Here is a 13,083-nt window from a genome sequence, read left to right on the forward strand (position 1 = left end):
CCAAGGTGCAGCCAAGTAGTGGGTCAACACACCCACATACATGGATATAGTTGGTATTATAGTTGGTATTTTTATAGAAACTAGTTTTCTATACAATGCCAAAGTTTATTTTCCTTCTAAATCCAAATGAATTAACTCTTACAATCACATTTTGTTAAGGTATTGTGCCTTTCCAACAAATCTTGTGTAGTTACCATACATTTGTCCTCTAAGTCTAACATATCAAGGATATTCGAGTTAATCATATTTGCAATTTTTAATTGGACAGTCTGTTAATACACAAATTCACTTCATAAATCTAAGAACATCCATGGGAATTGCTTATTAAAACCCCTTTACATTTCTATGTCCATCTTATATCTACAAATCTTGCCTAGTTATCACGCATTTGTCCTCTTCAGTCTAACAAATCAAGAATATTGGAGTTAATCATATCTGCAATTTTAATTGGGCAGTCTGTTAATACAAGATTCACCTTCAGATCTAAGAATCTCAATTGGAAATGTTAATAAGGCCCCTTTACATCTCTATGTACATCTTATGTCTACATGTCCAGTTACAAAGAAATAGTTGTTGTAACTCTACGCACACTAACGGATTTCACAGATTTTCAATGACCAACCTTGAGTGATCTGCCTTTCCTACTTGGAATATTGTAGGCCTCACTTCCTTTGGGTTGCTTGCGAGTGTTCCTATCATCTTATTAAGAGTAACCTTGGTATGGCCACATACAAATGACTTCTAATTTTTCCCTCCATTTGTCACACTTGAACCAGGAACAAGGTCTGACAAGGAGCTCTACTGCTGGTTCAGGGATGAGAAGTGGAGGACAACGTTGGACTAACTGGAAGTCTACTTTTACGCTTCTGTCGTGCAAGACAGTCCCACATCCAAAAAAAGTCACATCCATGGCTATTGACACCCGTTTTGTATTTAATTTTTCTTATGTGTACACCAAGATAGGGTGAAATGATTTTCGACTACCCCTGCTTGAATACAACCTGAAATTCATCAATATATCTACGAAATTACTATGGCGTGAGCATTCCATGTAGCGATTGACAAAACTCTAACTTATCCATGCAGAGAAATTGTAAGGCCCGAAATAGAAAGGTTCTTGAGGGATGCATTTTGTTTTGAGAAGTGGATAGAATGTTCTCATTGGTATTTCTACTTTGCAAGCTAAATGTTACTGCTGTAAGCCTTCTCAAGATCCCGATGTGGGAAATTGAAAACATGTGGAACATCACCTTCTCCATTTGAGCGCATTTAATAAACTTCTTCCCTCTAGGAAGATATTGCACCGAGAAAAAAATTTCTCATTACAATTCTTCTGACGGTTCTTCAAAGCTTAGAAGCTACACCCAGAAAATATAATTTTTATGAATCGAACCCAGTTTCTATCCTTGCCCACAAATATCTGTGATAAGTTGTTCTTGTAATACAAAATGCTAAATCATGCATACACATAATCCTTCTTGTCGGTTCTATGAAGAAAATGGGAAGGAATATAATGCAGTGATACAATTTATCAACTTTGAAGCAGTTCATTGTGACGATCTGAGGTGCCCACACATGGTAATAGACCAAAGCTTTCTGCAGTCCTTGAAAATTCACTGAAAACAAGAAAACCAGCTTCAATGAGAGTCTTTTGATATAACTGAAAGTGTATATAAAACGAAGTTGCTACTCACAATCCACAGCGATTCTTAGACAAAGTTGTAGGTGCTTACCATAAAGCTTACAGATTAGATCCCAAATTTCTTATCAATTCTTCTTCTCTTTACGTTTTCAGCATTCATATCACTCCAAACCAATCGGCTTTGCTTATTAGTTCCTCCTTTTACAAATGTCAATGTCTGTCCAGGATTCCATTTTTATGTTAATCCATAGAGAACATGATGGACATAGATAAAGGATAAACAGCTTGGTTGGTTACCTAGTTCAGAACATTACCTGTTTTGCCCTCTTGTCAGGAGGAGTTGACGATTGTAGCGAAGAAGATGCTGAGGTTTTCGGTCCTTTGTTTGTAGTTGGAGACTGTTTTGGGTACCTAAGAATGTTCTGCCATTTTTTCTTGCATTCTATTCTTGATTCACTCCCACTACGATAGCGGTAGTTATCAAAAGTAGATGGACTTACAGTTTTGTGTGCTGGACTTGGACCCAGACAAAATGAGGAATCGTCCAATATGTTTTCAGAAGCAGAATTCCTCCCTTTTGCTGAGAAATATTCCTTTCTGACTGGACGATATAGAAACTCTGTTGATCCTCTCAATCTTTGCCACGGATATGCTAAACTGGGTCCCTTTCCACTAACTGCATTTTTGGATTTATCAGAGAGACTTTGCCCTCGTGCTAAAGCTGACCTCTCGAAAGCATTTCTTATGGACTTCTGCCTCGAGTTACTCACCTCACCATGCCAACAATTCATTTCTGGTGAATGGAACATATCCACCATAGCTTTTTCCATCTGTGATTGTTTTCTTATTTCTCCACCTTTGAGGCCATATAGTTTAGATTTATTTGAACCATTCCATTGATCAAGTTCATAATCAATCTTGGCAGAAGATGGAAAGCATCGGAGATTAGTTTGAAAATCTTCCACTTGGTTTATCCTATGAGCAATTGCATCTATACTGGCACTTCTCATTTGTAAAGACATTAATGGTGGATTCTCAATGTCACGCCTAGAGCACGTGAAGTCCATCCTTGACATGTCCCATTGGGATCTATCAGAGGCTCCATTTTGAAAATCTTTGCACGGATTGACTGTTTTTCCATAAATATCCCCATGCAGCTTTCTTGACACAGAAGAGGGACCTAATTCATCAATTAGATCAAGGTTACTGTAGCCAGAATCCTCATCCAATGTGCAATCCCAACCCAGTCCTGCCAAATGCTCATCATCTGTGTGGCGGTAATGGTTATCAACCTGTTCAAACAATGGGCTCTGCATATAATTTATTTCAGATACCTGTGAGGGTCGCAGATTAAAAGATTCTGATGGCACTTTCCTATGTTTTCCAAAGCAATACATTTCTGAACTATCTGCATCGAAGCATTCTTTTACAGGGATACGCTTAGAGTGAAGATGCAGTTCAATGTCAGGTTTCTTTGAATCTAATTCTTTTCTAGTTTTATTGCTCTCTTCATCAAATCGTGAAGTTAAAGTTGATGAGCAATCAGTTGTGCCAGATTTTGTTTCTCCCAGTTCACCGTAATGGTTTTGTGAACTGAATAAACTTATACCTTTCTCAGGCACATCAAATTTTCTCATTAAACAAATCTGATGTTCATATGTCCAACCTAGAAATTCTGAGAGGGTGTCGGCAGTAGTCAATATGGCATGAGCACTAAGGGGGTTAATTGAAGAAAATTTTATAAGAAATGCTTCTGCTAGTGTTTCTGATTCCAGCATAGGAGGATATACAACTTCCATTGATTCAATAGCTCTATGGATGCAGTTTAAAATTATATGATCTGTTGTTTCTGATGATCCTGATAGACAACACTGCAAACGAATTCCCAATCCAATAGAAGCAGCATAAATATCATCTGATGCTTCCATAACTTCTCTAAGAAAAGAATCTTCACCCTCAAAGATCTGCATGGTGTAAATAAAAGACTATGAATAGCTGAGCTATGAGCAGTGTTGTTGAATTTCCAGGAAAATTACATTACTTGAAAAATCATGACCTCAATTATAGTTCTCATCTTCAAAAATTTCAAAATGGCATCCAATTGGTGGAATACAAAAGTATGATTATTCAAATATACAGTTCATATTGGAGTAGAAAACCTCATAAAAACAAGGCTCATAAAGGTTCAGCAGAAAGTTCATTGAAGTATTCCTATGATCCTAAACTTTCAATGAGCAGAGCTAAGACACGGATTTCCTAACAATAAAACAAGCTGGACTCGAAGAAAATGTAAAACTGTAGTGAACACTAGAAAAAAAACTAGCACAATTTCAGAGAATTTGTGGTCTTACAGTAGGGATGCAACAACTACATGTGTTTGACACCGAATTTGTAACTGATCCACTACATAAGAGGGACAACTGGCAGTTGAATTTTTCTATCACATAAATGGAATTCAATTTGCTTAAAAAAGGTTTTTATATTAAATTTATGGTAAGAGGGCAATACTCCTAAAAACATTTGCCTTTGTCATGTGATTCTAAAGTGGGAGGTTTTTCCACAGAGGTTCTATCTATAGTGAGCCAGATATCATGGATACAACAAATGATAAAGGGAAGTGCCAACACCTGTCTCTCCCATTTGCAGCATCTCCTTCTTCCTTTGTATTTATCAACTTAAGGAGGTAAAGGAGAAGACTGACAAATATGTTCGGAGTTGTTCTGCAAGTATCATATGCTGTATAACTACTGAGTCAGGGCTGCATGATTGACTTCACCAGTTTGGTTTGCAGACTGTCCTCCCTTCTTGTGAATATGGGCCATGATGTTCATCTTTAGCATAGTACATCAGAGGCTGCAATGAGAATGTTTATCAGGAGGTTTTCTCTAAGGCTTCTGGATAAAAGACACAAGAAGTAGCCACAGATGGGCATACTAAACACTCTTCATTAGGTGTCAATTAAATATAGTACAACAGCTCAGACATTGTAAAAGATTATGCTAAGGGGCATGTAGTGCTTGCAGGACTATTCATCTTGTGTTTGTTAGAACTTAGGATAAATGTTAAAATTACAAGGATAAATATGTAATATACTTCTGCTAGAATATGCTATTATAATCCAACAAAATTTTAAAATTCTCTTTGATGCATTTTGTCAAACATTTTGCGAACATACATTTCTTCAAACACTTTGTGAGAAAAGTAATAACCACTTACAGCAGAAATAATTCAGGGGCACAATCAAAGATTTTATTAATCAGATTGGAGGGTTTACATGCAAATATCAATTTTGTGAACCTGGATATAACTCTGGCAAAGAGCTGGTTTAACTTGGCCTGCAAAAATGATGATGATCTTGGCCCAATGGAGATATATTTGGCTCACAAGCAACTCAGCCTAGCAACAGAAGATAACTCGGCCCAACAAAAGATGTCTTAGCCTCCAAGCAATTTGGCCCTTCCTATAGAATAAAATCGGCCTTCAAGAGAATATCACAGCCTCCAACAATTCAACCTCTGCAAATGGTGGATTCGACCAGCAAATGAGAAACTCGGCCTCCAATACAAATTCAGTCTACTCAGATGATGGCAAATGAAACCCAGCTGTTGGAATTCCTAAACCTAATTGTTAGAAACCCTTCATGTACTTTACTGATTTATTCCTTCCTACTTATTCGGTTAATTAACAAGTTATTTACCATGTAAACACTGGAAATAAATACAAGTACATGCTCAACACATTACAGATCATCCACTGAAGGAAAAACAAGCACACAAGTGACACCGTTGTTTTTGGACCATGGTCCCCGGAAAAACCCAATGCGGGAAAACCGGTGCAGCTATCTGAGGGTTTTAATTATTAAGCAATTTTAGAATACAATTTGGGTGCCAAAACTGGCTCACCCAACAGAGAATAATCTCGGCAGTAGTACCTCTCAGTCGGAGATAGATGTTCTAGCTGAAATTCCGGATAAACATTTCGACAGCTCCAAACTCCAATCTGCCTCACAAAAACCCCAACATCAGCCTCTAGGGACTGCGTCAACCCTCTCTGGCCCAACTCTGCCCAACGTCACCCTAGCTCGTCCTGCGTCAACCTCTGGAGGCACTGCGTCAGCCCTTAGAGCCTCTGCGTCACCCACGTTGGCTCTTTGAGGCACTGCGCAACTCCTAGCTGCCTCTGCGTGAGCCCTGGCTAGCTTTGCGTGAACCTCTGGCTGGCTCTGCGTCCTTCTCTCCTGGCTTCTGCACTGATCCTCCTGGTACTCTCTCTGCCTCTCTGCTTTTGTATTCACTACCCCTCAACTGCAACTCTGATCACTCTTTCGACTTCCTCATCAAACCCTGCCCCAGAAATTCGAAATCTTGATCAACCTAGTGTGTTTTCCAAAGTGACCCTCAAACGTCCTCTTATACTTTTCTCATTGACAATTCAATGGTCGAGATTAAGTCCCTAATCAATGGCTAAGATTAACTTTGGCTTGATCCATGACTTTTGGACCCTTCTAACACAGCTTTATATTAATTGACATTAATATTTTATTTTCCCTAAGTTTAGACTTAGGGACTCCATTAAAAATATTAATTATTTTAATATCTCTCAAACTGTTTAGAATCTGCCCTAACTATTTCTGGGTATTGGAGATCTCATGGCGTTCGCCTCTCCACCAATTTTCGTCGCTAGAGCACATCTGATGCTACCCCAAATCAACACCAGCCTCCCAGTGAACTTGGACCCTACAGAAGATGAATTTGGCCTCCAATATAAGTGAGAAATTCGGCCTCCAACACTAAGCAATTCGGCCTCCAAGTATGGGCAACTCAACCTCCAGAAATAGCTATAAATTCAGCCCTCTCGTAGTGATGACTTGGCCTCCAATAATCAATCTCCACTATTGATGAATTCGGCCTACAAAGGATGGACTTGGCCTCAATAACCCTCCTACAAATACAAACTCAGCCTCTGAATAATGAACTCGACCTCCAGCAACAAACCTCGAACCTGCAAATCTCTGAATGCAAATGGAATATCTGATGTGATCCTCCCTCAAAGCCAACTAGGGTGGCACTCTAGGCCCACAAAAATTAGCTAAAGAACCAACTAGGATGGAACTCTAAGTCCATTGAAATTAGTTGAAGGATTTTGCTTGAAACCCTCGAACCAGACTCGCTTGAGCCAGATCAATTCTCCGGAAATGATAAACGATAATCGAATGCTTGAGAAATGACCTCCTCTATGATATCCCCACTTAGCAAATATTGCTAAGGGAAAATACAATTTTCTCAATTTTTCTCCATTTTGATATTTTGGTTTGTTAACTTTGGGAAAGTGGGTTGGAGGACCCCACTCTCAATTTTGGCTAAGGATTGGGCCCGACATTAGGGAAATAAGGCAAATTGAATGCCAAGTGAATTGTAGGGACCACCCAAAAAGGAAATACGCTCCCTTGGACAAACTCACACTTTTGGAGGGAGAGGGTCAAGAGGGTCGATGTATGCGACCCACAAGGACAGAAGGGAGCTCAAGTATAAATAGGAGAAGCATACATCATTTGGGGACCTTTTGACACTTTTACAAACTCACTCACCAAGCATGCTTGAGTTGTTGAGCCAATTCTAAAAGTGTTTTTCAGCACACAAGATTCTCAAGTGAGTTTCTGACCCCTTGCTTTGGTGGACTTTGAGTGCCAGCCTAAGGAGGGAAATCGATATCATTTGTGAGCCAATTTCATCAGGCATTTCGTGGGGCTTTCTTCAGCAATCTGGGCATGGGAAGATAAAAATCAGAATTGAATTGAAAAGAAGGAGTTACAGCTCACAGGTGAGTACTGCACCTGGAGAATGCACTCATACAAAGAGATCTCTCCGTACACTCTACTTACATCAAATGAGCAATTACATCATTAAGTACTTTACTAGAACTCAAGAAGTTGCAACCAAACTCCTAAACTCTAGGAACAAATCCTAAACTAAGGAGATACGTTACAACCGGTGTAACCATTTCTCCATTAATACAAAATAATCTTAATTATTTTCAACTCCCCCCCTTAATGGAGAAAGGATTATCCTGAACTCCTAGCATCCCTCTAAACAATTCAAACTTTACACGCCCAAGAGGCATAGTAAAAATATTAGCCATGTTATCACAAATTTTACAATATTCAACACATATCTCTTTTAACTGTAGTTTCTCTTGATGAAACAGAACTACAGTGCTCTGCTTTTTGCTGCTCCATGCTATAACCCCAGATCCAATGTTGAATGTGTAACCTGTGATAGATCTTCGATCATCCAAGTTACCTGCCCAATCAGAATCTGAAAAACCACTAGAATAACCATTCTGAACCTTTCCAGCAAGCTTCTGGCATACTTCCCTTGAGTAAGAAAGGTTTGTCCAGAGTCTTTCCATCTCATACACTTGTGACATCTGATTTCTTTGATCAGATTGTTAGCATTCCCTGTTACAATCATATCATCTACATACAAAGAAATCAAACTAATTTGCCTCTGTTTATTAAACTTGGTATACAGATTTGGATCATTCAAGCTCCTATGAAAGCCATGTTGTACAAAAAATGAGTCAGTTTTCTCATACCACAACCTGGGTGCCTGTTTTAAACCATAAAGTACCTTTTTCAATTTACACACAAGATGTTCCTGCCCCTTTTTCACAAAACCTTCAGGCTGTACTAAATAAATTTCTTTCTTCAAGTCATCATTCAGACATGCAGACTTAACATCTAGCCGGTGTAGCTACCATTTGTGTTTTGTTGCTAAGGAAATTAGCATTCTAATGGTGTTTAATTTGGCTACAAGAGCAAAGGTGTCATCGAAATCTATTCCCTCTTTCTGTGAGTAACCCTTTGCTACCAGTCTAGCTTTAAGTTTCTCTATACTCCCATTTGCATTTATTTTTGGTTTATACAGCCATTTGCATCCTATGGGGGTTTTACCTTCAGGCAATTCAACCAAATCCCAAGTATGGTTTCTATTTATTGATTCTATTTCCTCATACATTGCAGCCCTCCATGCATCAGATTTACTTGCTTCCTCATAATTTGCAGGTTCTACAATGTTTAAAAGCTTTGACATTAATGCATAGTCTTTCAAATTAGAAGGTAATCGAGTATTCCTACTTGATCTCCTTGGTAGGGGACCTACCTCAAATCTGTCTATTTCAGCCTTTTCTGGGCTTTCATTATTGATTACATTTCCCGTTACTTCTTCTTGTTTCTGCTCCTGCTCTTCATCTTCCTTACTGTTTTCTCCCATTAGCAATGGAATGTCCCAATCACTGTTAGAGTCACCAACATGTTCGCCCTCCATAAGTTGCATAAGGCCTTCAATCAGATCAGGATCGAACTGGAAGCTCCGTGTCTATTTCCCATTTCCAAAGACTGTCAGAAGCTCCTTGCGCAAAGCCTGGCAACAAAATTATTTGCAACCCGACCATCATCACGGCACATACGCGGACCGTATGTATTGAAAATTCGAGCAATCCGAACCTCAACATTTGCTCCCATAGTCAGAGTTTTGGCTATTCTCTTACCCTCATCATCAACCTCCAACAATAAGGGTTTCACACCGTCATGTTCAAACCTCGGATTGCCAAAATGATGCAAAACATTCTCCTTCCTTCCTGTGAAGAAATTTTCGACAACAATAACATTGTCACCTCTTGCCATGCGCCTGTCAGCTCCACTAGTCACGTCAACTTGCAGGGACTTTCTCTTCAAACCTAGGAGTACTTTAGCCCCCGAATTCACCATCGAACCCAAATGATACTGAGCACACTGAGAAACAGGCATCTCATAAAATCCCGATGAGGTTTGTTGGGCACAAACCTTCCATTTTCAATAGCATTAAAAGCCAAAAAACCACACTGAAGCATAAAGAAAGTCGATGCGATGGCGATTCCTATCAAAATTAACAGCAACCGTTGCTCCCTCAGCAAATAATCTACTGGCCTGATAATAGACCACGTCTTTTCTGGCTTAAGAGAGTACTCATTACTGTTATTCATATTGGACTGATAAATTTCTGATCCTCTGATGAATCAGTCTTCAATGAGCCACCACCGGGTAAGTCCGATCTGCTGCCACCAAACAGATCAGGAACTCCAATGCGCCACCACCAGGCAAGTCCGATCTGCTACCACCGAACAGATCAGGAACTCCAGTGCGCCACCACCGGGCAAGTCCGATCTGTTGCCACCGAACAGATCAGGAACTCTAATACGCCTCCACCGGGCAACTCTGATCTGCTGCCACCGAACAGATCAGGAACTCCAATACGCCACCACCGGGCAAGTCCGATTTGCTGCCACTGAGTAGATCAGGAACTTCAATGTGCCACCACCGGGCTACTCTGATTTGCTGCCACCGAACAGATTCGAAAATTCAAAGTGCCACCACCAGGCAAGGTCGATCTGCAAAAATTGCAGATTTTCCAAAGAGAAAGAGGTTGGCGCTCCTTCGACAGCGAAATTCCCGCGCCAGAAACAAAATCGACGCGTCTCCCGAAATTGGCGCAATTAATCCTTGACTTTCTGCGCCAATTGTACTTTCTGGCGCATTGGCGCGCTTATCACCCTCAAAAATGCGCCAAGTGGCCGTCTATTCCTTAAAATACCACGCCAGCTCTTCCTTCTGCTCAAAAATGGTGCGACTATTCGCGACGAAACCGCGCCAACACTTTCTTGCGCTCAGAGATGATCAGTCATCTGAGACCTATGCTCCAGGTGTTACTGCAGTCCACTTGATCCTACGAATGCTTCTGTACACTCCACTGCCACTACAATTCTGTAATCAATGATGTATCCTAAAAAATAAGGCTATCCCTACTTTGTGCTATGATACCAAGATAAAAATCAGACTTGAATTGAAAAGAATGAGTTACAGCTCACAGGTGAGTACTGCACCTGGAGACTGCACTCATACAAAGAGATCTCTCCGTACACTCTACTTACATCAAATGAGCAATTACATCATTAAGTACTTTACTAGAACTCAGGAAGTTGCAACCAAACTCCTAAACTCTAGGAACAAATCCTAAACTAAGGAGATACGTTACAACTGGTGTAACCATTTCTCCATTAATACAAAATAATATTAATTATTTTCAACTTGGGAGAGGACCACGCATTTCTTGGGGAAGCTAGTGGGGGAGCAACAAACTTATTGAGTTTACTGAGGAAGCATTGGGCCTTTATTTTCTGAAGATTCAGGGTGATAGGGCAGCCAAATTTTGTGGAGCCTTTGTTGTAACAGAGAGACCATTCCAAGGACTACATGGGCCTGTGCAGGAGGTTCTTTTAGGTTGCACGTGGGAGCTAAGGGTGTGGCCATTTGGGGCGGGATTGAGTTGGGAATTTGGGGAGTCATCTGGAGGGAAAATTCACCAACATTTAGCATCATTTTGGAGGGTTAGAACAGTGCCATTTCTAGGAGGGTCAAAATACCCAACCAGTGGAGGAGCATGTAGAAATTGGGGTCAATTTCGGGGGTCAAAACTAGGCCAAACCCTTTCTGGCTTTTGGTGGGTTATTTGAGAGGAGTCTAAGATTAATTTCTCGGAATTTTCTGAGCACTAGAAGAGGGTCAAACAACAGTTTCATTCCAGCAGGCAGTGCAATTTTTCCAAGGCAGCGCAGCAAAGAGGAATGAGCACATTTAAGCATCCAGACCTCTCATTTTATCACCTAGGACTTGTTTAGCTTGCCTTTGGCAAGCCCAAGTGTGAAAATTCATTAAACCCGTAAGGAATCCCTACTGCAACAACTGATGATATTTCTCCTACTTGTTAGATTTACATGAACAAGTTATTTGCATTTTCCTACAACAAATATTGAAATACATACATTGCAGCCTACACCAATTAAATAATATGCCGAAACAAGAAACTGAACAATAGAGAAAGATACAACACAAATGACACAGTTGTTTTTGGACAAATGTCCTCGGAAAAACCCAATGCGGGAAAACTAGTGCAGCAGATCTGAGGGTTTTTATTATTAAGCTGAAGTATTTTTGAATACAACTTCTGGATGCCTTCCCAACAATCTAGTTACGGAGAATATCACTTGGCAGAAGAAATTAGTGAGATTACCTCACGATACACTGCAAGTCCCAGCTAATCTGACAGCTAAACCAACAAGTTCCCCGACTACTTCTGCGTTGCCCTTGTTGAGCCTGCGTCAGCCTCTAAGGCTCTGCGTCACCTGTGCTGGAGATCGATTTTCTTACAGGCGCTGATTCCAGCCCTCCGGCTTAGAAACGTCGGCCTCCCAGCAAATCTCAGACTTCTGCGTGGAGGCCTCTATGCTGCTTTGCGTGGGGTCAGCGTGAGCCCTTCCTGGCTCTGTGTCACCTTCTCTGGCCTCTGCGCTACCTCCTATGTGTGTCTCTCTGCCTCTGCTGAGTATTCCTGGCTCCAGAGAAGATCATCTAGCCAAAACTCCCTCTACCTGTCTCTGCGTTATCACTACAAATCACTGAGCTGCCTCTAGCTTTAGCAATTCGATCTGACTAATCAAGTCTGTGTGTGTCTTCCAAATGATCCTCAAGCCTCCTTAAATAATCTTCTCATTGACATTCAATAGCTTAGATTAAAAGCTAATCAATGGCTAAGATCATTTTTGCTTGATCCTCGTCTTCTTCTAGAAGTTACACCCACAATTAGATTAATACCCATTAATTATTTTAATTTTCTAAGTTTAGACTTAGGGTCCCATTAAAAATAATTAATTATTTTAATAAAACTATCTCTGGATGGAATTTCCCAAAAATCTTTATGGGTTCTTTGGAATACATGTGCCCAAGCCTCCCTGCAAAATTTGAGACTTAGAGCACATCTGATGCTACCAAAAATCAACACTCGCTCTTAGCAAGGAATGTTCTTTAGCAATGCATCTTGTTAGCATCTCTTTTTCTGTAACATCTCCTTCTGCGTTGCTTATGTCTGACATCCTGTCCACCAACTACTGCGCAAGTACTGCATCTGTATTGTTGCTGACCCTGCCACTGTCAACACTGCATCCGTACTGCAACTCCCTCTGAATTTATGCATCTATGCTGCTGCTAGCACTGCCACTTCCAACTGCCTCTGCACTGCAATTTGCTGCTGCTACTGCATCAACAACGAAAAAACATCCCAAATTACTGAACAAACATTCAACACAGATGCATCTCGATGCTGAAGATCTGACTGCTGCTAGTCCCATGTTGTTCCTCTAAAGCCACTGCGTTGCTGCTGCTACTGCACTGCGCCTCCCTGCACTGTGCCTCCCTACACTGCTGCAACTCTGCACTACACTGCTTAGACTTGGTGTTCTGGCCACTGCATCTATCGCTCCAACACTCCTCAGCACCATCTGACACTTAGTCCATCCTGCTAATACTGATTTGGGCTCTTGTAGCTAGGAATTGATCTAAGAGGTGGGTT

The 13,083-nt window shown here is 40.6% G+C and overlaps 1 protein-coding gene across 1 annotated transcript in view; it reads right to left on the bottom strand.

Moving 5' to 3' along the window:
- Nucleotides 1–719: 719 nt before the first annotated feature.
- SHOC1 (shortage in chiasmata 1) overlaps nucleotides 720–13,083 on the bottom strand; it is a 350,430-nt gene continuing 338,066 nt past the window's right edge. Inside the window, 3 exon segments of the mRNA XM_089445717.1 lie at nucleotides 720–1,616; nucleotides 1,734–1,859; nucleotides 1,957–3,606. Of these exon segments, the coding sequence (XP_089301843.1) occupies nucleotides 1,749–1,859; nucleotides 1,957–3,606 (1,761 nt within the window). The 3' untranslated portion in view covers nucleotides 720–1,616; nucleotides 1,734–1,748.

The sequence above is a fragment of the Pinus tabuliformis genome, chromosome 9 (genome assembly GCF_031772625.1).
Source record: "Pinus tabuliformis cultivar Carrire ecotype Pingquan chromosome 9, CPIR1, whole genome shotgun sequence".
NCBI lineage: Eukaryota > Viridiplantae > Streptophyta > Pinopsida > Pinales > Pinaceae > Pinus > Pinus tabuliformis.